We start from the raw sequence: 26184 nt of genomic DNA, 5'->3' as shown, positions 1-26184 counted from the left end.
AGTGTGCCAAGGCGAGCATGCTAATGATATCCACTAGGTCCCAGTCATAAGGGGCCTGCATCAGAAGAAGCACAGACATAGACAAAGATTTAAAGAGTCTGGGCAAATGCACTAAGCTTTTATTGACTCTGATCTGTATTGTATGTTGATAAAATCAGAAATAAGGATTTTGAGCCATTATTCTATCTGTTATGCTGGAAAAGCTTCACACAAGTAACCAAGTGATTCCAAGGCTACCAGGTCAAGGGTTTAGGTTATTTCTATAGAATTGTTTTTAGGGATCCGTAGCACAGAGTCCAGCCATGCAACACTTGAAGGACCCAGGGAGCTGGGATGAGGAATCCCACACCAAGCTGAGCCTGGGCTCTGGAACAGGATGAAGGCTGAGATCTGCAGTGGATTCAGATGGTCAGGAAGCAAACAGCAATGTGGTGAGAGTTCATGGGATGTACTGCAAGGGTTTTGCCTTATTAATCCATTCACTGAGTAACTCGAGACCTTAAATCAGGGATGCTACAGTTCAGAGAATTTCTGTCCTCTGGCTTCTGTTTAGAAAATGTGCTCTGCAAAGTCATTCAGTAAATCTGGAGCTAAAAGATGGCCACTTTGGGCCACTCAGACCTGGCTCTTCGGGTTATCATGGTGCATTGAGCTTTCCCAAGAGATTCCTGTACATTGCTGCTTTTCTCCAGGGAGGTCATACAAGAGCTGGGTCACCCTGTCCTGCTGTGACCTCGCTGGCCAGTCCATATGGAGGGGAGAGCCCGTGCACTGATGCAGCTGCCACTGAGCTGAAGACCTCACAAAATGACAGGATGTTATAGCCACAGGTTAGGAGATAGTGGCCTAGATAAAAAAAAAAATGTTGAAATCAAGGACTTGGCATTCCTTGCTTTGGTATAACTCCAACTTTTTCTTGGAAAAAAGTTTAACCCACTAAGTGCCAATCCTGAGAGCCTGCAGGCCAATTCTGACAGTTCACTTTAGGAAATTCCTAGATTCCGGAGATCCCTTTCCCAAGGTGCTTTCTCTGCCTCTCAGAGGCATATTCCCTAAATCCTCAGGCACACTATAAATTAGCACTCTGGTAAACAAGCTAGAGCTACTAAGAAGTCTCAGTCTGAGAACTGCTGCAATGAGGCAGCTTTTAACCTGCTAGAGCTCACCTACAGACACATGAGTAGACGCAGGTGGTAGAAGACTCAGCTGGAAAGTCAGTGTTTATTCTGAAATAGCACTGTCAATAAATAATGAATAGGAAAACACCTATTCTGATCTCTGCAAAACTGACTCTGCAGTAGGCATTGCAAGATTTCTTCCTGATGATCATACAGGTGCACTTCAGAGCCATTTGAGTTATTTTCTGGAAATTTTATTGGCCACTCAAAAACCTATGGTCTGTGAATCAATCCCTTTGGTCACTGACGCCTGTGAAATGGACAGGGTGCTACTGCTGCCCTTGCCTTATTTTAAGGAATCCTTTATTTATGAATTTTTATTAGGCCAGTGTTAGCATGGTTTAGAGCTGGGCTGAAATCTCTAGATTACTGTAATCAATATGCTGCATACATAATCACAGTATTTTATACAGTTTCAGAATTCTACATTTAAAAGCCTCTGTATCATGAGCATCAGGGGTACTAAATATGACAGAATTCAAAGATTAGTCTCATCTGACTGTTTTTCATTTTATAGATCCTAGTTCAAATACATTAAAAAAGAGATATATTTTTAGGGGGAAAAAAAAGCTTTCAGTGAGTGCTTCTTTGAAATGTCAGAGAAAAAAATATAAACCAGACATAAATGCAGTGATTCTGACATTAATAAGATTCTGTTGCAAGTCTGCTGATTGTTTGATATTCAGGTTTGTCAGTCTATGGAGCTTTAGTCTTCTTTTGTTTAGTCAGTTTTTAAAATTTTCCCTCATTTGTTTGTAGTCATTCCTGACTTCCTGAAGCATACTGTTTACAGTGTTCCTTATGGTTCAGGCTTTTGGGGTTTTTACAAAAATATCTGCTTCTATAGCAGATATTACCAATGTTGTTTTAAAATATCTTCCCCTTAGGAGCTTTAAGAATGTTTGAGGTATAGTTTTACTCAGTGTTTTTTCTTAACTGTTGACTTGTCTTTACAAATCAATGAAAACATCTATGTACAAACCATCTTTTCCAAACCTGTCATATTAGGGTTGCCCTCCTTAGGGCTTAGAGGCATCCAAGAGCTTGGGGACAGGAGCTGTTAAGTTTGGAACAGGGCCATAATCAAATACCAATTTGAATTTTGTGGAGGAGAGAGACAGTTGAGAACTACTCTTCCTGGGGGACAGGGCTAGCAGTCACTCGCTCCAGGTTTGACTGGATGGACACTGAAAAGTGCCAAGGGGAGTCTCAAACACCAGAGCATGCCATGTTCCCAGAGCAGGAGATGAGATCCAGAGCTGGAGATGGTAAAAGGCAAAGGCAGTGGTCGTCTTCCCCAGAGGGATGGGAAGAGAAATGACCACCACGATGCCAGCAAAGGCAGGGCACTTTTCTCTGGTTATTTTGTGGTGCTCCTTGCCTTTGGTCTGTGTTCAACCATTAGTGGTGAGGCACCTTCCCCTTGTTACTTTTGCAAGATCAGGGTTGCATTCTCAGTAAATTATTATATTTTTTTCCATCTATTTTGACAGTCACACTATTTGTGATTGGACTTCTGCAATGTAGTCTGTATTTGAAATTCCATTCCTGTGCGAAGAGGGGGGAATTCTGGCAGGAGGCAATTCTAATTGGGCACATGTCACAGCTGCATGATCAGAAGAGGCCCCTGGGTGACATTCACCTACAACTGATATCATTTCACTTGTCTGTAGATCACGGCAAGGCTAATGGGGTGACCTATGTACCTCCTGGCATATCAGAGGATTAGAGAGACACCTCATGCAGACAAGAACATGCAGGTGCTGCATTCACACGTGTGTGAGGAAACCACTGTTTCCTGCAAGATGAGGGAAGCAAATTTTTTTTTTTTTAATTAGAAAAGATTGCATTTGGCAGTTCCAATTTCCCATTTTTCTTCGCTCCCTCCCTTGCAGACTAGAGACAAGATTTTACTTTTTGGGAGGTATTTAATGAATTTTATTTTGTTTTAAATAGCAAAAGAAATTAAACAAAGAAAGATTTTTCCTTTTAGCTGGAATTTTTTTCCAAATTAGTTCTGTGTGAAATCCACATGCTTTCCTTTGAGCACATAGGAAGTTCTATAAAGTAAACCTGGCCAAAATTTCATTTTGTCATACAGACCTGAAACTTCTCCTTTCAAAAAGGTCAATGTGCAGCATCTCACCTTTATGAAACTGCTTTTTTCCCCTCAGGGTCTTCTGTGGCTCCTGTCAATATTATGAACCATACAGTTTTTAAAAATTCTTCCCTGTGCCTTGTTCTCCCTTTAAAAAAATCATGACCTTTTCATTTATGGGAGATGTATGGATTGGCTCCACAAAAAATAGAGCTGCACAGCCATGAAATAAGAACTACAGATAGAATTTATGAAGCTGATCCTCTCATGGAATCTCTGCATAGCTGATATTTCCACAAATAGGACAGTAACAGAATGATATATGTACCTGGGCTGGCAAAGAAAGAAGCCCTCTGTATGACTTCATTCACATTACTGTTTGCTAAAGGACTTAACTGAACACAGATGCCATAAATTATTGTAGCATTTTTGAGTACCAGCAGTTCAGTGGAATGTCTTAGCTCTTTTGATCTTTCATTTTATACTGCCTTTGCAAGAATATTTGTCTTTTCTTGCCATGGAAGGCTTACCTGAACTCCCACAGTCCACAAATTCATAGTAAAAAATGCTCATACAATACTCCTATTTATCAGCTCGATCCACTTTTTTTGATTTTTTTTTCCTTGCTGTCTAGCAAGAATCTACTAAAGCTTTTGGTGATATTTTCTCTGAAGGTATATTAATCTCACAAAGTGAATGAATACAGCAGAGAAGGCTCTATTAAAAGTATATGGGAGAATTTAACAGGGCTGTGTCATGGACAGTAATATAGTATTTGTTACTGAAAGACAATAGTTGATTTCCTGTAGCACAGAAAGGTGACACTGAAAGTATAAGTAGAGTGGTCATTAACCAAAACTAATAATTTATGGTAACAACAGTGTAAATATTTTCAGTGAGTGGTCACATATTCAATAACCTTCTTGAAAATGCACTTAACTTTACAATCTTGAAATAAATCTCCTTATCAATGTTGCACAAGCCTGTGAATTGCTAGATTAGCAAAGTGGAAGTCCCATGGGCAATTGATGGTTGAGCAAACACAATTAAGGCCTAAAAGCTGAAATAATTTCACGTTCATGGACTTAAAAGAACTGAAGTGACTGAATTTAGCCACTTTTCTAGCAATAATATGTTGTAAAGAAACTGTATACAAGTAGGAATACCAGTAACCAAAGTCTCTGGGGCTGATATGGTTTTGTATTGTTCTGGAACAAGCAGGTTTGTCCCCAATATTGGGAGCTGCTCCCCTTGTTTCTATAGCGATGTATAGTAATGAGCTGTGGGGAAACCCAAATGAGGACTGAAGTGCTCCTAACCACCAACATGCTGCAGATCCACCAGGGATGGGACAGCACTAGCCCAAGGTCCAGGGCAGGGACACAAAGCTCTATTTTAGACTCAGGAGGGGTGATGAGGTCTGCTCTGTACCATGTGCTCTGACCCTCATCTATCTTCAGGGCAGATGCACACACATTATTCCAAACAGCAGGTCTGAGGGGGATGCCAGCTGAGCTCTGCTGCGTTGGCAGGTAACTAAGCTAGAGATGCACCACTGCAGGTGCATGGAGTCCTCCTCCTCCTCCTCCCCACACCAGCCCTAACCTTGGAATTCAGTTTGCACCATCACTGCCCAAGCAAACAACTGTCAAGCTGACTGAAGGAGATAACAGAGAAAACATTACCAAAAAACTCTCACAGTGATGGATTCTGTGGCTCCTGAGCTCTCTGAAGGAGCCTGCCATGGTCTTGTGGGAAGTGCCAGTTGCTTTACATGAGCTGGGGCAGGAATAACAAACAGAAGTGGGCTGTGAGGGTGGGATTTTTGTCTCAGCAAGAGTAAATAATTATTTAACATACTCAGTTATACCACCAAACTGTACAGCAGCCACTTGCTGTCCAAGAGTTCTTCCTTGTAAGTTATCACTGATTTTCTCAATGGTATCCATTTGCCTTCTCTTTACTGAATGCACCCAGTGTCTGTTTTCTGAGGATTGGCTGGACTGTAAATTACTTGCCATGGTTAAACCTGTCTGATCTGTGGGCTTGACACTGTTCAATGCTTCTCTTGTTAATAAAAACCTTATGACTTCTGTACTATAAATATGTGAGCTAGATTCAAGAGTTTATTCTTCCTACTGACACACTGAACAAATACAAAAACAAGCTGATTTCTGGATGTAGCCTATGGTGTTTTTAAAAAGATAAGATGGAGCTACTAACAAGTATTTCAAACCTTCTTGAGTCAGTGTCACTAGAAAACACCTGCATGCATCCAAAATGCAAATCAAACACAAATGTCAAATTCTGAAAGCATAAGATCTGTCCTTAAAGAAGGGAAGATCAGATCACAACATAATATATGGCTGAATCTGCAGGAAACATAAAATGACATGAGGGATATCTGTTTTTTCTGTTAGGATGTTTAAAACATTACTTAAAATGCTGAATTAATGATGGATTCTTTTTTCCAAAGGAAGGGAGCAAGACATGCAAGAAATCTTACCATTCTTGTCTGCTCTTCTTAATATCTAAAAAAAATGAGAGACAAAAAGAACAGTCAAATTTTTCTTTTGTATGGGTTAATAACAAACAATGTTCTTCTTAGTACATATTTATAGTTTGGGCTCTACATCACATTTTCACAAAGCTGCATAAAATTTTAAAGTTCTTAGTGTGTCTTCATCCTTCCCTCAGAGTACTGTTTTTTTTAACTCCTCCCTTGCTGTGGGCACTGAAAATCAAGACCATAACAAGAACCAGCTTTATTTTCTAGTTTGTTTATGGATTACAAGGATGATGTTCAGGCACAAAACCTGATACCATATGGCTGCCATGATACCGGATTCAGGTTTGAGAGAAGTGGCCTAAAGAAGCAGAGCAAGAATGATGGCTGGGAGAATGTGCTGAGCATCTGAGATGGGGAGAAAGACTCATGGTTTGTGTGGGTGGAGGAAGCAAATGGGTAAGACAGTAGAGGAGCTGGGTGGCATAAAGGGATCAGACTCAGTCACTGCAATGGGGAGTCATCCAGGAAATGCTGCCACGAGTGTAGGCAAGGCAAGAAAGCAAATCTTCCAAATGTAGTTTCTATTGCTGCTGTGAATATCAATGAGGTGTTTCAAAATGGGCACATATATTTTTGAGAGCTGACAGCAATGGAAACATTCTCTGGTTTATTAAAACGTTAGTAGCATTTAAACAGCTTCTCCAGCACATGCCATGACTGCTCTGCTCCTAGAAGTGAAACCAGACAAGATAGATCCAAGTGCCAATCTCTGTTAGAGCAACTTCATGTCGTGGTTTGACACGGAAAAAGAATTTTTCCGGAAGGGAGAGGTCAATTTAGACATTGACCAATTGAAAGTAGACACGCCTCTGAGAACACAGAGGGGTTAAAAGCAGAATTCCCAGGGGAACTCGCTCTCTTGGGTTCTGGTCAGCGGTCAGTTCAGGACTCTCCCCTGCCCGGCCACGAGCTGGGTGGGGGAGGGGAGAAGCCATGTGGCCTTTGGAGGTAGGCCCAAGGGTGGAGGGACTGGAACTGGGCTGGCCCCCTGCAGATGGAAGAGTGGAGAAAATCTGGGATGTCTCCGTTCCCCCCACAGTCTCTCTCTCCCAAGAGAGAAAAAGAGACTCGGTGGTTTTATCAGCAGTTCACCGCGGGGAAGGAGAAGAGCGGGGGGCCGCAAGGTGCCCAGCCGGGCTGTGGGAGCTGGAGCCTGGGCAGCGAGCCATCTCTGGGAGTTGGGACTTTTAACCCTTCCTGAGAAATAGAAGCTTTGTAAAATTTTTCTCCTCCTTGGTTTGAAAAAGAGAAGAAGAGAGACAGCCTGGGACCTGGGATGTTGGAAGGAGAAATTCTAGGTGGGAAGAAATGATGGAGTGGCTGTTTGGCTGGACTTTTTCTTAGTAGCCACAGATTGAACTGATCTTCTCCTCCAAGAGAGACTGTATTTTAAGAGGATGCCAGTGAGCCAAAGAGACCATGCTTCAGCTGGGAAAAGACAGAAGTAAAGCGAACAGAGAAAAGTTAAGGAGGTTTGTGGTGGTGCCCCCTGTCTTCAGAGAGGAAGAAGAGAAGAAGATCTCTGTTCATGGATCCTCGACCCCAGGGGAAAATGGGGGGGGACTGTTGGTCCCAAAAATAAAAAACTAAACTGTTGTTTTTTCCCCTCTTGGCAGGGCATCCTTGAAAGGAAAAAAAAATCCTAAAAGCAGTCTGTCCATCCATGCATTAGTGGTGAGAGCACCGTGCATGGAAAGGAGAAGGTCACCACTGGCAAACTTTTTCTCCGGGCGGTGCCATGTGGTGACATGGAAGCACAAGATGTGGCAGCTGTGTTTCTTGGGGGGTCTGTGGCACAAGAGAGACTCCTCTCTCCCTGCAGATGGACTGGGTGTTGATTATCTGGAGGGTGGAAACCTGATTGGGGTCCAGATTGTGTCTCACTGTGGTTTGTTGGGGTTGGGTAGTGGGAGGAAGAATGCTTTGGAAAGTTTTCATTTTGAATTGTGTGTTTTCTTTCTTCTTCCCCCCCCCCCCCCCTTTTATAGTAGCATAGTGGTAGTAGTTTAATAAAGTTTTTTTTCTTGTTATTAAGCTTGGGCCTGCTTTGCTCTGCTCTCGATCACATTTCACAGCATTCAGTTGAGAGATTGCATTTTCATGGGGGGGCACTGGCATTGTGCCAGTGTCAAACCATGACACTTCATGACTGATTTGTGTAGAGTGGAGTTGTCTGGGAACCAGCAGAGTTTGACCCACATCCAGGACTTCAGAGATGGTGAACTTTGCATTGGACCAAATTTAAAGCACATCAAATATGAAATATACTTGGTAAGATGACATTTTCCTTCCCTATTTATCCAAATAAATCATACACTCATTTTCAGTATAAGGATTGGACTTTTGAAGGGATGTAGCATTGGAGTTTCAATCAAATAGCAATGTCCCATAACCATGGGTCAAGAATGGCAAAAGGTTCTGCTTAAGTAATTTTAACAATTTATTTTAAATAAATTTTTTATGTATTTATTATAATGATTATTTAAAATGTATATTAATTTGTTTTTATTAATTAACCCCCCTGCCCCCAACCTTAAGAAAGCATTAAAATCCTTTAGACACTTGAGAGGGATTTTGACAGAAGAACACAGAAGAGGTTGTTTTAGCAATCAAGTATCACTCTCATTAGGTTTCTCTCTCTGGAGAGAGGTTATTTATAAGAACATTTAATGACAGGACAGTGGGGAATGATTTCAAACTGAAAGAGATTAGGTTTAAATTAGATGTTAGGTAAAAGAAATCTTTACTGTATGTATGCTGAGGCACTGGTACAGGTGGCCCAGGGAGTTGTGAATGGCAGAGTTCAAGGCCAGGTTGGATGAAGCTCTGAGCAACCTGGTCTAGTGGAAGGTGTCCCTACCAATGGCAGGGGGTTTGGAACTGGATGATTTTTAAGGTCCTTTCCAACCAGGCCATTTTAGGATTCTATAATTCTATTCCCCAGTGGGATCAGGACCTCAGTGCCTGCCCTTTCTGTGCAGCCTTACAACAAACTCTTGCTGCTTGGTCTAATTTAGATGTGTTTATATAAGTGGGGGTACTTCACTGAGGAGTAATTACACATCTACACACCCCCAAATACCTAAAATATCTGTGACATGAATGTACTCTCACAACAGGAAGGGCCCCCAGGGGCCAGTCCCTGCTTTGAAGCAGGCATGGCTTGGATTTAAGGTTTTCCTCCAGATATAAGAGGAGAATCACAGAAACAGCCTGCCTCTCTCCTATTTGTGGGTTTGTGAAAGATATATGCTTTCCTATAAATATGAACCTGACACCGATTTAAGAAAATGCTGAAAATGAAACAAATAATATTATTTTGAATTATCTTCTCCTCTTTAGTGAAATCAAGTTTTCAGTTTATCAGACAATCTGACCACGTACAATTTCCTAACCCAGTGTGCTAGCCTAAATTGAGGAGTTGGCTGCATTTAATGTTTTTTTAACTCTTTCCTGGCAACTTGGATTTGTCTTCTGTTTTTGTGATGTATGACTGGAATTCTCCCATTTCTTTTACAAGTGGTATCTCTGAGACAAAAAAAAAAAATCTGCATTTTTAATATATACTTGAATTGATATAATAGAAGTCAATAAAAAGTCTTATTTAAATTACTTCCTATGGAGGCTAGAGAAATCAGGAGATGAGCAGATGAGGTTTGCTTGAAATAATTTGGGGAAAGGTTGGGGAAGTTGAAGTGTGCATGTGTTCATGGTTTGACGCTGGCACAATGCCAGCGCCCCATGAAAATACAACTTACCAATCAAATGCTGTGAAATGTGATCAAGGACAGAGCAAAGCAGGCCAAACTTAATAATAAAGGAAAAAACTTTATTACACTACTACTACTACTACTATAAAAGGAAAAGAAAGGAAAGGAAAAAAACACACAAAATTCGAAATGAAAACCTTCCAAAACATTTCTCTTCTTTCCACCCAACTCCACTAAACTCCAGCGAGACCCATTTGGATCTTTAATCAAGTTTTCACCCTTCAATATAATCAATACTAAGTCCATCAGGGAAGAGAGGAGTCTCCCTTGAAATCATAGACTCCCAGGAAACACAGCTGCCACCTTTGTGTTTCCAATGTCACACGTGGCACCGCCCAGACCGGCCAATGTGACACTCTCTTCTCTATGTTACAGTGCTCTCACCACTGGGCATGGACAGAGACTGCTTATAGGGCCCCTTTAAGGATGCTTTGCCAAGGACCACCAGGAACAACAGTCCAGTATCACAATTCGGGACTAGAGTCCCCCCCATTTTCCCCTGGGGCCGAGGGTCCAAAAGACAGAGATCACCTTTTCTTCTTTTTGAAGATGGAGGGCATCTTCACACCCTCCTCAGCTCTTTCTCTGTCTACTTCAAAACTGGTAGTTGCTGCAGAAGGTCTCTTAGTTCACCAATGCATCCCCTTAAAATGCAGTCTCTCTTGAAAGAAAAAGTGGTTCAGTCTATGGTAAACAAGCAGAGTCCAGCCAAAAAGCCACTCTATCATCTGCCCCTAACCTTCTTCTCTAAAAATCTAAAATTTCAAACTGTTTCTCTTTTCTTCAAATTCAAAAAGAATAATATTTCATAAAACCCTCATTTCTCAAAAAAAGTTAAAAGTCCCAACTCCCAAAAATAGCTCACTACCCAAGCTCCAGCTCCCACAGCCCAGCTAAACACCTTGCAGCCCCCCCACTCTTCTCCTTCCCTGCGGCAAACTGCCAATAAAACCACTGCCGTCTCTTTTTCTCTCTTGAGAGAGAGAAAGAGACTCTAAAGAAAAAAACAAAAACATCCCAAATTTCTCCACCCTTCCATCTGCAAAAACTAACCCAGCCAATTTCAATCCTTTACTTCTTAACTTACCTGTGCAAGCCGCATAGCTCCCCTCCCCCACCCAGCCCGGGCTGGGGGGGGAAAAGTCCGTATTATGCAATGACCAAAACCAAAAAAAAAAACGAATCCTCCTAAAAATTCTACTTTTAACCCCTCTATGTTCTCAAAAGCGTATCTACCTTCAATTAATCACTTCAAGTGTCAATATCTAAACCTGACCCCTAACAAAATAAACCTCTTCCTTCTAAAAAATTCTCTTCCCGTGTCAAACCATAACAGCATGTTAGAGAAAAGATCTAGATAAAGAGTCCTTTAATACAGGCTATGCCATTTTCAGCTGGTATTGTGGAATATCACCAATACAAGAGCTGGTCTGAAGTGGATCAGAGTTGGTAGTAGAGTTGATCTCAAGTTTTGTAGGTCTCACCAAGGTCAGAGGATACTTGGAAGACCTTTGGGTGGGAGTTTGCCTTGGAACAAAGAAATGCTTTGTGCTGCGCAAATTTCGACAAAAAAACTTTACAGCTGCACCTTGCAAGATGCTGAGCCCTTAGTGACAGTCTAGCACAGCACCTCTCAGGGGTTGCACGGCCAGATGCACATCAGAGCATCTCCCTGGGCTCATCCTCAAAGGGTTGAGGGGCTCAGGATTCTCTGCACATTGACCTTGGGCACCTCAAATTCATCAGGGTCTAAAGGGATGGGAGGAACCTGCATGGTTAGTGAAAAAAACAAAAAAAACTTGTATAGGGTGAGAAACACTAGTGGAACGCACCTCCTTCTCCATGTCCCAATAAAACAAATAAAATTTGAAGCCATTTATTTAGAAAGGTGACTGTTTAGACTGTTTTCACTTATTTAGAAAGGTGACAGAACCTTTTCTAGTCACCCCCAAACACTAACCTGCTCACACATGCAGCCATTAGAAGCAAAGGAGGAAGGGGAAAGGGGAAGAAGAAAGGATAAGGGAAAGGGGAAGGGGATGGGAAAGGGAAAGGGGGAAAATTCACAGTCTCACTGGACTTCATCCCCTTCTACCGAGGGAGGCGATAACAGTGAAAAGGAAAAGGAAAAGGAAAAGGAAAAGGAAAAGGAAAAGGAAAAGGAAAAGGAAAAGGAAAAGGAAAAGGAAAAGGAAAAGGAAAAGGAAAAGGAAAAGGAATAAATAAAAGGGGGGAGGGGGCAAGTATGGGGAGAAAAAAAAGACAAGAGAAAAAGGCAAGACTTAACCAAGCAGGTGCCCCTCCCCAGACACTCGCAGGTGCCCTGTGCGAAGGATGGGCTCCATGTCGCGTACTCACATCGCGGAACATGCGCAGCCCCGCTCCCCGCTCCGCCGCCATCCGCCCGCCTCAGCCGCCGCCGCCCCGCAGCGCCTGCCCGGGGCCGGGCCGGGCCGTGCGGGGCCGTGCGGAGCCGGGCCCGCCCCGCCTGCCCTGGAACCCGCCCCGGGCAGGGCCGGGGCCGAGCCGGCCGCGGCCGCCGCCCCGCCCCGCCCCGCCTGTCGGGGCGCACACCCTGCTGCGTCCTTAGGGCGTGCTCTGGTGACACTCCTTTGTGTCCATGAAGGAAACTCGGGTCTCGCGGTCTGTTTGCGCCGCCGGTTCGGCTGCCTGCCCCTTCAGCGCAGTCACTGTGGGAGATGTTTCTCAGGAAAGCCGCAGGAGCCCATTCCGAAGGTGAAGTCTGGCAGCGCAGGGCGGTGATGGAGCGGCTCTGCGCTTCCACACTGCGGTGCGGGGACCGCCAACAGCTGCGCTCTGCAGAAGCCTTCGGGCTTGATAGCAAGATGATGCTTGAATATAATATATCCCTCAAAGTGGCCTGGCCAAAAATCAGGGGCTGCAGGGGCGCGGAGCGCTGGTGCTCCTGCAAAGAAGCAATCGGGGAGCTGTGGGATGGGCAGGAGGGGCGCGGCGGGGTGAGGGCAGCAGAGGAAGAGGGTCCCGGAGAGGGAGAAGGAAAGCAGCTCTGACAGGAGCTCCCTCCCAGCTATTTCAGACCCGTGCCAAGAAGTTACAGCATGGACATCGTGTAACAGGGGCTGTGACTCTGTGCTCCCATCACAACCACGAGCAGATGGCATTGCAATTATACATCACATGTTACAACAGTGTTATAGATTATATACTACAGTTAGTGATTACTACCGATGATACTATGCTTCTTAACAAATATTAAAGGGAAGGTTTTTTTTTTTTTTAACACCTTCATGGATGAAAAACCTCAGTCATGGTGTGACTTGAAAGTTTCTGCTTCTCTCACCTCCCTTTCCACGTTTCAGAGCAAAACCTGAGAGATGGAAGAGAACTGTCCAATTGGAAAGACAAGGCATTTCACAGGGTGAGCCATTTTTATCTCAATTCATCAAGATGGCTTGAAAAAGAGATGGAAAGATCATCTCAGGCTATTTTTGCTTTTTAATAATACTGAAAGGCTGTTATTTAATTTGATTTTTATGATGGAAGTATGGGAATATATTTTTTTCCAAAGAGGAAAGAAGAATAAATTCCAAAGGTTGTCTCAAGAGCCAGGATGGTGAGTGGAAATAAGAACAAGTTTCTTTAGATTATAGAGGGACTTGGTTTTGTTAGCTTTTATAGCAACAATATGAATAATTTACATATTGAACTTTTTTGACTAATTTATATCTTGGTATAAAAACATCTTTGCTTAAGACCCAGTATCTTTACTTTTTGATTAGCTTTAACATTCACCAAGAATATTTTGTTTGTCTAGAGAAATCTTCCTTCAAAATCATAAGAAAAGATATTGTGCCATCTTGATATTTTTAGGGTAAAAATTAAAACATAAGAATAAAAAATGTCACATAGAACTTTTATTATATGAGAAAGTTGTGAGTAGATTATATGTGAAACTCACTGATGATAGTTTTTGTATCACTTTAAAATTACGTGAAGCAATATCTCAATTTTAATGCCACAAGCAGTACCAGAGCTCTGAATTTTACTCAGTTCCATATTCATTCAATGTCTCCCTCTGTCTCTGAGCAAGAAGACACAGGGAGAGGGGAATGCAGCTGTGTGGTGCCCTGTGATGTGGGAGTACAGGTACTGCCTTATTGGGAGGATGATGTCTTTGTGACCTGCCCAGGTGAGGTTAGCAAAGGTCAGCACGCGGTGACTTGCTTCCCTCTGCAGCCACAGACCTGTGCTGCTCACCATCTGCTACAAGAAATAAAAGTTGTTTCATGCATGTCTATGGATAAAACTTAAAAGAGCCTGTTTTTTTCTTGCTGTGTGTCAAATCATTAAACCTTTATTTAGAAACAAGCTACTTTACCAACATCTTTGCTCATGTGAAATGAAATGGTCAGGCAGTGTGTAATGATTTTGACCTTTAATTTGGGAAAAACAAAAAAATTAAGGCTGGCAGCACCTTCCACTTACTGTGCAGTGGACTATGATGTGTAACAGCCATCGATGCTGAGATAGAAAAACAGCAAAACTTCCTTTATACCGAGGAAATGCAAGCTGTCCAAGTGTCTAATCAAGTTATGAAACCACTCCATGATTCCACACTCTGTGTGTGTGGCCTCTAACTGATAGGAAAAACACTATGTAATACTTATGTCAAAATGTAACCTTTCCAGAATAACAGTACTGTTTGCACTTGGCTAAGGGATTGGATCTGCTTTATGGTCTTTTTTCTTCTCTGCAGGAGGTGACTGGTGTGTGTCCAAAGGCTGAGTCAGTATTATACAGAGTCCCCCTTCAGCTTTCAAAACCTGTTGGTTTGTCATGGTTTGACCATCTGGTCTGGTGCTCTGTAGGCCAACACCAAACCAGCCTCTGGTTTGGGTACTCAAATGCCGTCCCTGTAGTTGCTCCCTCATAACTTTTCTTGGTCATAAAGTAAAAACAGAGAAAATTCAGATTTAGTATGTTTTTTGCCACAGCTTGCAATATGAGCAGAAACAGAGGAAGCAAGAAGCCACCCTTCATTTCCTTCACTTTGTGTCTCACACATGGACTAATCTAACCCAGTATCTTTACAGCTTGGTGTTCCTAGGAATTGCACTCTGATGATGAAAAAGTAAGTCCTCTATAACATGTGATAACTGTGCCAGTGACAGCAAGGGTAGATGCACAAAATCCCAGAAGGAGTGTTGGTGTGCCTGGAAAACCATTGGGTCAGCCGCCTATACAGGAGTGTGTGGCTAGGTATAGTTCATCAGATGAAAATCACCTCAAGGTTCCCAGCTCTGGGAGTTCACTTTACCCCATTGGGATCCCTCCCAGGATAAGGCCTGAGTGTGCTCCCATGGCTTTCCTGCCCTCCTCCTTTCCCTCTGGTCCCATGTCCACTTGGGGGTGGAAAGGAAAACCAGACAAAGGCTGTACTGAAGCCACAGGGCAGTTCAATGGCAAGCCAGTGCACACAACAGAGATGAACACCAGTCTGCATGGTCTGGAGCTCTTTCCTAAACCACCAGGAGAATAAATATAATGTAAAGGGTTGTGAGAAACTGATATGTTAGAGGTTAATGACTCAAAACAATGGGCCATTTGTGGAGGCAGCGGGGTGCTTTACTGAGGCCAGGTTTGCACCCCTGGCCGAGGGGAGGAGGCACCCAGCAGCAGCTGTGGCTCATGTTGAGAAAAAACCTGCTGTGAGACCGGATGGATAAGCAGATATTTACTCATAAGATCTAAGAAAAAGAATTAAGGAGAAGATCAAAGCATAAGGTTCAGAAGAAAAACAATGTGAAAGCACAGTGAAAAATTTGTACTTTTATTCTTTGTATTTGCAACATTCCCACAAAAAAAAAAAAAAAAAAGGTATATGAAAACTGCTATTGTTAGTCTGAAGCTGAAATTATTTCATAATGTCCTTACTCTGGCCAGGACAGGGTTAATTTTTTGCAGTAGCTGGGAGGGGGCATGGCTAGGGCACTGTGGTTATTCTGAACTACCTCATGTCCTTGCTGGGGGCAGAGAAAAGGGACACTTATTCAGGGAGATGGGCTTCCTTCCAATGGAGAAAACATAGTGTTTTCTGTTATTGGGTTTTTTTTTTTTCCCCCATGTGAGTAATTTCTTTTCTTATAACCTCTGTCATTAGTATTGTTGCTGTTACTGCTCATTTTCTTATCTTATTTCTTTTTCCACTAAATTGTTCTTACCTTAGCCCATGATCTTTGCCTTTTCTGCCTCCAACTCTCAGTGCCATTCCAGTGAATCAGGAAGGGGGAGAAAGGGCAAAGGGGAGCAGGTGGCTTTGGAGAGTTTCAGAGGGGACAGTGAATTGGAAGTACTGTTTCTAAACCATGACATATATTTAATCCAAACCCAAAGAAGTTCAGTTCACAGTACCTGTCAGGCTCAGGTGTAAGCAACAGTCCTGAACAGTCCATACACCCCTGCTCAGTTTCCCCTAAGAGGGGGTTGTAAGGTTATTTGTACTGCAAAGCTTTAGTTACTAATTGTTTATCAAGCCTGGAAGAACAGTTTCCCACACAGCTGAAGATGGGAATGAGGTTTTCCCAAAGAGTTAATTCCAGTCTTAAGGGTCCTGGTCTTTAAGAGCTCAGAAGGAGTAATTGACTACAGAGTACTTTTAGGAGTCTGGTTAATTTATTCAAAGTCTTGAGGCTAGTTGGAGTGTGTAAATAACTACAGTTTTTTCCATGTGTGTGTGCCCTCCTGCCAAATGGTAACCCATATGTAACATATTTTTTTACTGTGGCTGCCACTGAGAAAAATGCCAAAGCCCTTGTGCCTCACTCCTGGGCTGGAAATGAGCACATATACTCAAATAATAGACAGTACAGCAATCTGGGAGAGTGTCTGGGATCTGTGACATGGAGTCATGGTTTTGACTTTGGTAAAACCCCCATGCCTGAGCTCTGCTTTAGGTGCCCAAATATTTTACTGTGTGTAGGCCATTGTCCTTCCTGTTCAACTGGGATTTAATTACATGAATCCAATAAAAATATCATGGATTTGATAAGATTATCTCAAACTCATTTCTGTATCTGGATTTGAGATTTTTTTTAAGAAAAACTGTATTATTCCAATGGTTTTTTGAACTGAAGAATTTTCTCTCTACCTTTCCCAGGCTGATCCTCATATATGTCTCCCATGAAACAGTATCTCATGTGATGATTCCAGCCCTTTTCTTTGCTTTTCAGTTTGAAAACCCCTGCCAGTTGTTGAAATTCTGCTGTCTGAAACGACCTCCTGGCTTATACCATTTCAGTGATTTCATCTCTTGCAGCCATGCTGACAGCTCAGAATATGCAGGCAAAACCTCTCCCCAGCTGGGCTGTGCTCACAGCCTAGTGTAACATCTCCTGCTATTTCTTACCTCAAGGAAAGCAAAGGGCCCTTCAAGGCTAAAACTGTAGATGAGACTCTGTTTTGCTTCCAGTGGATTTTTGAGGGGAACTGAATTCTTGCAGAAAGAGCAAAGATGACACCATCTATTTTAAAAAAAGTCTCTAGTAATTTTATATTGCCATAGAATTCAGTCTTCTCTCCAGCTGTTATCATGCTTAGTCCTAGACTAAGGAGAATATTGCAAATAAATGTAAAAACAAATGGAGACATGTGATTTTATCTGCTCTTGATTTTAACAATAATTAATGCAATTAATAGTTAAATATTTAATATAAGATTTAATAGCTATCTACTTGAAATAAAGAATCACTTCTGCTATTTGACAGAACCAAAAGCCTTAATCCAAACAGAGCATAGCTTTGGAAAAATTTCCATCCAAATTCAACTCTGTATGAGAAATTGGAATAATTTCTAACGAATGTCAAAGTTTTGGCTTGCTTCTGAACATTGTGCTTCTTTGGAGATATTCTACCTAAAATACTCCCAGAGCATTTCTACTTACAGATGGGATTTGAGATGGAGCATAGCAGTAAGTGATTTGGGCATTATCCTGGTTCCAGACTTGTGGACCTGGTTCAATGCCCCGGTGCTAGCCCAACCCAAAGACAACCAGGTTAATTCCTGGCCATATTCTGTAGGGTTCTAGACAAGGAATTTAGTAGCACTGGTACACCTAGGAGCCCCTAGATCCACAAATTATCTGCAAGCAGAGAATGCACCCTGTCTCATCATCCTTGTCATTAATGAAGATGTTATGTGGTACAGGTCCCTGCGCTGCCCCACCTTAGTGATGGGCATCCTGCTGGCCTGGAGAGGCTAAAAGAGCTGTGACTGTTCAGCCTGGAGAAGACATTTACCTATAAAGTGCCTTTACCTATAAAGATAGGGGCAAGAAAACAAAACTCTACAGATATGTATATGATTTCCTAAGATGGTTACTCCCTGCAACACAAACAGGGAACTGTAAGCAAGATTTTAGGATGTGTGTATTCAAAACATAATTATCAAAGGATGCAAAGAACAACAGGGACATAGTATGTGTTTCATTGTGAGAGGGTTTTTTTAACTTTCAGAGACTGATTGTACAAATCACTTACTTACTAGGATATTCCTTATAAATATTACCCCAGGCATAGCAAGAACACTCATAGGCATTTCCCAGTTACTTACAGAAGGAAGACTGTCAACCAAATAAAAAATTAAAGTTTCAGATCTCATTTAAAAAACACAGGCTTCTGTGAGTCTCCTCACTGTCCAAGTCAGAGAACTGTTTAATGTAGCAAATTTGGAAGGGCCAGTTTTTCATTTGAATGCTAATCAGGAATTCTGATTTACTAAAGAACTGAATAAATAATACAGTTATTTCTTTCCTTCTTTGGATATAGATTAGATGCCTAGATCTAGATATTTCTGGAGCATATCTATCTATCTATCTATCTATCTGTCTATCTATCTATCTATCTATCTATCTATCTATCTATCTATCATCTCTATATCTGTATCTATATATATCTATCTATATATCAGGATTTAGATGACTTTATGTTTATATTTTGATTATTCTGCCATAAGGGACCTCCCAAAATCCCTGACATTTGTAAAAAATATTGACAAACATGGCAGCACATAGATAGAAAGTAAATATTTTTATTGTAGACATTCTAGAAATCTAACCATGGAATATCTGTCTGCTATGCTTGATGCTTAACAGCTGCAAGACTGGAAAAACTCACTGATGAATAATATAAATCACATGGTTGCAAATGGAATTGTCCATAGGATAGACAGGCTTTGTTGGTATTAAAGAATTTTAAGAAAATTAAACTTAAGAAAATAGACCAATCAAAAGCCACTCTATAATGATTGTATGATTTGACTGAAAAGAATCTAAAATCACAAGATTCTGTTAGATCTCAAACAAAACTGAATACCTTTTTCAAAAGTAATTTTTGCTTTCAGTTATTTCTTTTTAAATATATAAGCAGATTTTTACTGTAAATAAAAGATTTCAGTGTTATTGTTGTTTATTTGCTTATAGAACACCATATAGAGTTTTTTCACCAAAGTAGGATGTTTCTTGATCCATTCCGACTCTGAATTTATATTATACTCTATTCTAATTTTTATTTCAAATCTGTTCATGCTGGACTGTCTTATGCAGTTCTATAAAGCTACTACGTCTGTGCCATCTTGTGGTCTGCACAAAGCTTGTAATGATTTTTACTGTGAGAATTAATCAGAAGTGCAACAGCTTGTCCTCAGCCACAGCCAAGGGGGGATGTTTCAAATGGCACCTCCCTAAGCAGTGGTCCAATTGCTCTGCTAAGGAGAGGATGCTTCACAGACAGACAGACACATGCCCAAAACACTGTTTCAGGTCTGCAGGCTACTGGTTGGTGGGCACAGAGAGCAAGGTATGTCAGGATGTCATTGTGGTAATGTACAGAGATCTTTTCATCTTCAAATTGCATTCATTTCCTACCTAGAGTTTCAATAACTCATAGCAAAAGTATATGTAAGATTTTCTGTAAGATGCTTCATTTTTTTCCAACACAGAGGATTTATAACCAACCCTCTGCCATTGTAATTCAGCTTCATCTGTGGATCTGAATGTTGGGTGAAGTTCCTTATTGTGGGCTTGCTGCTCTTCTTGCCAGTCTTTTCATTCTTTGCTTTTAGGAGCAGGAGAAAATGGGTCCAAAAAGGGCCAGATAGATATGATTCCAGTTTCACTTGTAACCCCAGAGCTGAGGAATTGCTTGCTCTGATGTAGGACTGGCCTTTTAATCCCATCATTAGCATACTGCTTTGAGAGCAGTCTCTCCCATTGAGAGATGAAGTGCTTTTATTTAATTGCCATGCAATTTGGTATCCCTTTGGCTTCTGTATGTCCAGCTGCAAACTAGAAATGCCTTTTGAGTAGTCATGTTCTCCTTTTCCTGCTGCAGGATAGTGGTGCTCCTGGTGGCCCTTCCATATTTTTAGTAGCTGCCGCCCTAAAATTGCATACCCTTCTTTTTCCCTTTACTGAGAAACAGTAAATAATACAGTAAATATGTGCTTCCTGGTAGTTATTCTCCCCTCTGTTTTCCAGACTAAACATATTAATGGCCAGGTTATTTCCATGTCCTGCTGTGTCAGCTAAAAGTCCTTTTTCTTCCCTGAGGTTTGGTCTTGATAGTTTTACAGAGAATAATTGTTTGTTCTTTCAGCTTTGATTCTGCTGAGCTAATTAAGTTAAACTTTTTAATGTTTCTCTCATTAAGAGAAGCTGTCAGTTCCCTCATCATGTCTACTTCTGTGCATTGGTATTCGTTTGTCTTTCTTTTTCAAAGCAAGGGACAAGGGTTTTATGCCACTTTTCAGAAAGGGCTCACTAGGAAATGTCTCCCCTCTCACTAGAGGTCAGGACATTAATATGTCCTGACCTCTTTGCTAAAATTGGTGCAGAATCACAGAATGGGTCAGGTTGGAAGGGACCACAGTTGGTCACCTGGTCCAACCTCCCTGCTCAAGCAGGGTCACCCCAGAGCACATGGCACAGCACTGTGTCCAGATGGTTCTTGGGTATCTCCAGTGAGGGAGACTCCACCACTCTCTGGGCAATCTGTTCCAGTGAAAGGTCACCTGCACATTACAGAATTCCTTCTTCATACTCGGGTGGAACTTCCTGTGCATCATTTTCTGCCTGCTAATTCTTGTGCCCATGCTTGGCACCAATGAGAAGAGCCTGGCTCCATCCTCTTGACAACCTTCCCTTTAGATACTGATAGACATTGATGAGGTGCCCTCTCAGGTGTCTCTTCTCAAGGCTGAACAGGCCCAACTCTCTCAGCCTTTCTTCATAAGTGAGGTTCTCCCATCCCATCATCATCTTTATCCTCTGCTGGACCTGCTCCAGGAGCTCAGACAATACTTTCTAGATACCTTTGTTTCTTTGAAAATAAATCCCTGGTTCATCATCTCTTCAAATGATCCACTTGCAGTCTGCAACACAAATCTCATTGCAGGTCCAAGGGTCAGGATCTTACAACATATTTGATGAAAGATCACATTAGTTTGACTCCATGCCCTGAAGTTCCCTAGAACTTCCTGAATGATATTGCAGCCTTCTGCTTCGTCACCTCATGCCAATGTGAATTAAAAGTAACAAAGTAGGTATGAAAATTCTCTTTCTGTGTTTATTGTTTTTTTCTGCTCAGCACAAGAACTTGCTTTCTTAATGAGTTCACAGATGACCTGGCAGTGCTCTCAATTGGACTTGAGTCCAGAAGATTTTGGGGTGTTTGTGCAGCCCTTTTGTTCTGAAAGTGTCCATGCTGAAGGGAAGTGGGAGGCATCCCCTTCCCTGCACTTGCTGGTACTGAAGCCCTCCCTGGGGCAGCTCAGGGGAGGATTTGCCCTGGGGGAAGGAAGGGAACTGCCTTGTAACACTGGCTCCCACTGGCTGAATAATGCAGCTCAGGGTCCAGAGCAGCACTGCATTCATTTGCTGTGCAGCCCTGGAGCACCTGGTAGGTTGAGCATATCAGGAACATATCAGGTTGAGCGGGGAGTAACAGTGTAACTTCTATTACACATAACCTCCTTCTGGCATAGTAATTTTCTTTTCAATAGAATCAGCTTGTCATCTGTCTTGTTCCAAACTTCATGCATTTTCCCATTTCTCTTGTGAGTTCCTTTACCATTTATCTAGCAGGTATGATCCCAAGTGACAGCATATTAAATGTTTTCCTGAAGTTCAGATAGATGAGGTCTGCATTTCCTATTCAGATCTCTCAGCACATCAAAAAAGCTTGGTCTGGCCTGATCCCCCATTGGTAAACACAAGCTGCCTTTGATGTAATTTCCTATTAAGTTCTGTGAGCCAAAATTTTAAGAGATATGCAGTGGCTTTAATCAGAAATCAGAGTTCCCACGAGCCTCATTTTTTATTTTTATTTTTGTTCCCTTCACAGTTGCTTATATATTCATGAGTAGCAATGCAAGTGTAAATAAGTATATATATCATGTTCCTGAAAAGCAGGAGATTAACAGCTGAGATTGCTGAATTTCATTAATCTACAGATCAGGTGCAGCACAAGCTACAGCCTTTGGAAATGCTTCTCTGGAGAAGTCAGGACATGAATAGCTCATGAAAAGGGTCCAGAACTAGGGCTCTCCCCTGCCCAGCTGGGTGGCTTAGGCACAGCCATGGGCTGTCCTCTGGCCATGGGGGCAAGTGCTCTGCACACCGTGGGCCCTGCTATGGAGTCAGAACAGCACATGGCTCTAAAGGTTTTTATTTTCTGTAGCTGACTCTTAACTTTCATGGATCTGTTGTTTTTCTCTTCTCATCTGGTGCAACTTTGCTGTAAAAAGCATACAAAATCCTAAAGGTTTTCACCTTTTAGCAAAATGACCCAGGCTGCAGGCACACTCTGGTTTCCCTTTTGAACACAAATCTGCCAGGAGACAAACACTCTTCCTTCATTTTGGATTTTATTTTTTACACTACAGCTTAATACTATGTAACCTAAAGCTGTAGGACATTTTCTCCAGTCTCTCTGAATTAAAGTGCTAGAACAGTATATTTTCAGCAAACATGCCTTCTGATGGCTCTAAACCAGAATTAGTTGAATAGAATAATAATATTTGAATAATCTTTCCAACTTTCCACATTAAAGTATTTGCTCAGAACTTAAAAAATAAATCAAACATACTTGTGAATAATGATTTGACAGAAATTTTAAAACATTAAAATGATATTGACAAATATTTTACCTTAACATCTGTAAAAGGGACAGAAAATATATGTTATTTTTTTTAGAAAACAGCGTTCATAAAACGATTATTTATATTTTGGAGAATAAATGTGATGCTTATATTAATTTTAACTCATTTTGAACTTATCACATTTAGATAAAAATTAAAATTGTCATATGATGAAACAGCATGAAGGTGGTTTGAATAACATTCTTCATTAACATTCTTCTTTGTTTTATTTGCTTTGTCATTGGCAATGAGTTTCTGACATGGAACACTTCAGAAATTCTGAAACTTGCCTAACAAGTCATTAAAACAAGAGATTTAAAGCTGTGCAAAGCTAGTCTCCTATTTCCCTCTAAACGACATTCAGCAATTTTGTTTAGTCTTTAGAAAGCTGCTGTGCATGGAAAGAGGTTTACCAGTCACATCTGGTCCCCATCTTATCTTTTTTCTCTCCAGTTTGTATTTCAATTCCTAAAATTCAAAGGGCGTGAACAGGTTAAATGAGAGCAGCAGAAATAAAATGCATACATGTACAAACTCCGTCTGCACAAAGAGCACTGCCCACACTAAGCCTTTCTCATGGATAAGAATTTGGGAATTAACAAGGGTTAGTAGTATTTGTCGTGTATTTGATTAAACCATGGAAGCTATTAACAGGATGATGACCAAAGATACAGACTAATGGGCTATCAATTTCTGCAAACCACAAATTAAAGCAGGGAAAGTGCTTACAGAGAGAGAGAGACACGGGCAGTGTTTGCAGAAGCTGGCATGGTCTGTTGAACACTCCTGTCTGCTGAATAGCCCTCTGTGTTTAACTGCAGCATCTTTAATAACTCAAAGCTGTTAGCTCCCACTTCTGCTTCTTAAGGTAGAAAGGCTCTTATTTTCAGAGGGAGGGAGCTTTAATTTTGATGAATATAAGATGAAATCCTGTGGTGGATACAATGTATAAAAAGTAAAAATATGGCAGATTTAATAATTTCCTCATTTGTCTTTGATTTGTCAATATGATTATTCTTAGGCAATTCCAGTTTCTTGACTGGGCAATGATTTAAAGTCTGAAACCTCTGTAGAGAGAAGAATGTTTATGGAGATATGTAGCAGATGTATTTTTACCCTTCTATTATTATTTTTATAAATATTCACAGGAACCCAGCTGAGGTCTCTTTTATTGCTAAGAGACGAGATCCTTGTAGCCCCAAGGTCTTGGTCCAGAGGAGTCTCTCCCTTCAGTTGCCTCTGCAGTCATGTTATTCCCATGGCAGCTTCCTTCCCACAAACCTTCTTGCTTTGCACTTTGCAAAGCATTAAATGGTTCATCCTGGTCCTGGCTATCCTGCCTACCTGCTCAGCAAACATAAATAGGGAACAGGAGTCTGCCTGGGAGGTTGCATGTACTAGAGGAAAATCAATGCTGAATTTAAGGATAGCTGATGGATGAATTATATAAATTCTCCCTTTCTGTGTTGTAGCTCACACTCAAACAGTGTGCACTGCTCTCCTAGCTTCTTGCACATGGCAATAAAGTAGGTATTTATGACAGAGTCCTTGACTCTCAGCATAGCCTTAATTAACAGCTAAGATTTACCAGGCTTACTTGCTTTGTGTTGCCAGCAATGAGGAACACAACGGCAATTAGACAGTAAACAGAAGTATTTATCAGAGGGATCTCACTTAAAAAGAAAGCAAGTTATGTGTAAGACACTTCAAAAACACTAAAGCAGTTCCTTTGTAAAGGAACATTACCACAGCCCCCTACAGCCTGGGAATAACTCCTCTGCCAGCTCTGGACTATCTGGAGTAAGGGCAAAGGTGCATCTGCAGAAGACTGAGGACCTGGGGAGGCTGTAACCAGATCTTACTTGTCTCACTGACCTGGTGAAATTCCTGAGCCGCACAGAGTGTGTGCACCTTCTTCTCCCCCAAATGGGCAATATTTGCTACACAGGTGACATCTGCCCAGAATGTGCTGGTCTCCTTGTTATAACCCCAGAGCACCTCAGCCCCTGCTGTCCTTCGGGGGAAAGCCACGCTGCCTGCAGTGTGCACACTGTCTAATTACATCTCCTTGCCAAAGGTCAGATTTCCATATGTGTGCTCAGTAATAAAAGTTGCTAATCTCTGGCAAATAAGCCTTGATTCTTGTATTGGTATTTGTTTTACATTTTTTTGTCTCTGTCCTTCAGAACCTTTGTTGCTTTTAGACTCAACCAAAACCAGCCTGACAAATATTTGTCTGTAGTTACCTCAGACAAGCAGTTTCCCACTCACGAATATTTTGCTTCAACTCCCTTTTAGCCTGCTGTATCCTGCCTGTCGTGCAAGCTGAGCATTATTTCTTAGTTCTTTTCTTTGTATTTTGTGAAAATGGGCTTCCAGCTAAAGCAAATCTCCATCCACTTCAATTGCAAAAGCAGGCAGGGAAATTACACAACAGGTCTGCAATGCGAATACATCCTCCCTCTAATTCCCTATTAACCTCAAGAGAACCAATTAATTTTTTTACCATGCTTCAAGTACATCCATTCTTTGGAAAGCTTTTTCTTGTTAATTGAGATACTGTCTATGTATTTTTCGACTTCAGGCCTTACTCCTCCCTCCTAATTTTTTTAGATAAGCTTCTTTTCCTAATCTACCCATTTTGCTCTGATCACCTCTTTAAAAGCAGAAGGGCCTCATTTAGCCAGCACTCACTTCCAATATGAAAAGCCAGATTAAAGCTGGGGTGTGCTGTAGGTTTATAGCATTTACCTGTATAGTTTGGTATCAATATTTAACCCTTAGACAACCTTCCATCTGTAAAATACATCGAGTTGTAATGTCTGTCTTGTAATACACTTTTGTACTGACAGATGGAGTAAGAGACTCGTGCCTAGAAACTGTGGTAGTGGTAGTGGTGCAAGTGAATGTCCAGCATTTGTATAATTGTGTCAGATAAATAGAGTATAGAAAGCAAAGGATAAAGCTAAAAAGGTAAGAAATTTATTTTAATTTCTCCTTTGGGAAATGAAAAGTTTCAATAAAAACTGAACTATCTGAAAAATGCATTACTTTTCATTAAATTCTATTATGAAAAGAATTGAAAAGCATTTTAACAATGTCAGTGTGATGAATTTGGATCCTTTTCAGAATAAATTGTTTCATGATTGAAACTCAAACCTCTTTACTCATTAATTATCTTAGGGTAATGCATTTCGAATTTCCTGAAACAGCATCTCCTCTAGAAACTGTCTTTTAAGAAACTATAAAAAGTTGATTTTGTTCTCATTCAGAATGAGCACAACTTTCAAGGAGTCAGAACTTCCCTACAAATTCTAATTTAAATGATGTTATAACAAAAGTAATTTGAGAATCTCAATGGATATGATAGGAACATTTAGAGATTAATTCCAAGGA

The 26184-nt window shown here is 41.3% G+C and overlaps 1 protein-coding gene across 1 annotated transcript in view; it reads right to left on the bottom strand.

Annotated features, from left to right (window-relative positions):
- NECAB1 (N-terminal EF-hand calcium binding protein 1) overlaps positions 1-12113 on the bottom strand; it is a 48604-nt gene extending 36491 nt beyond the window's left edge. The window contains 2 exon segments of the mRNA XM_072924814.1: positions 5783-5807; positions 11974-12113. Of these exon segments, the coding sequence (XP_072780915.1) occupies positions 5783-5807; positions 11974-12015 (67 nt within the window). The 5' untranslated portion in view covers positions 12016-12113.
- Between the last annotated feature and the right edge of the window lie 14071 nt (positions 12114-26184).

The sequence above is a fragment of the Taeniopygia guttata genome, chromosome 2 (assembly GCF_048771995.1).
Source record: "Taeniopygia guttata chromosome 2, bTaeGut7.mat, whole genome shotgun sequence".
In the NCBI taxonomy this organism is placed as follows: domain Eukaryota; kingdom Metazoa; phylum Chordata; class Aves; order Passeriformes; family Estrildidae; genus Taeniopygia; species Taeniopygia guttata.
This window is presented reverse-complemented; position numbering and strand designations above follow the sequence as displayed.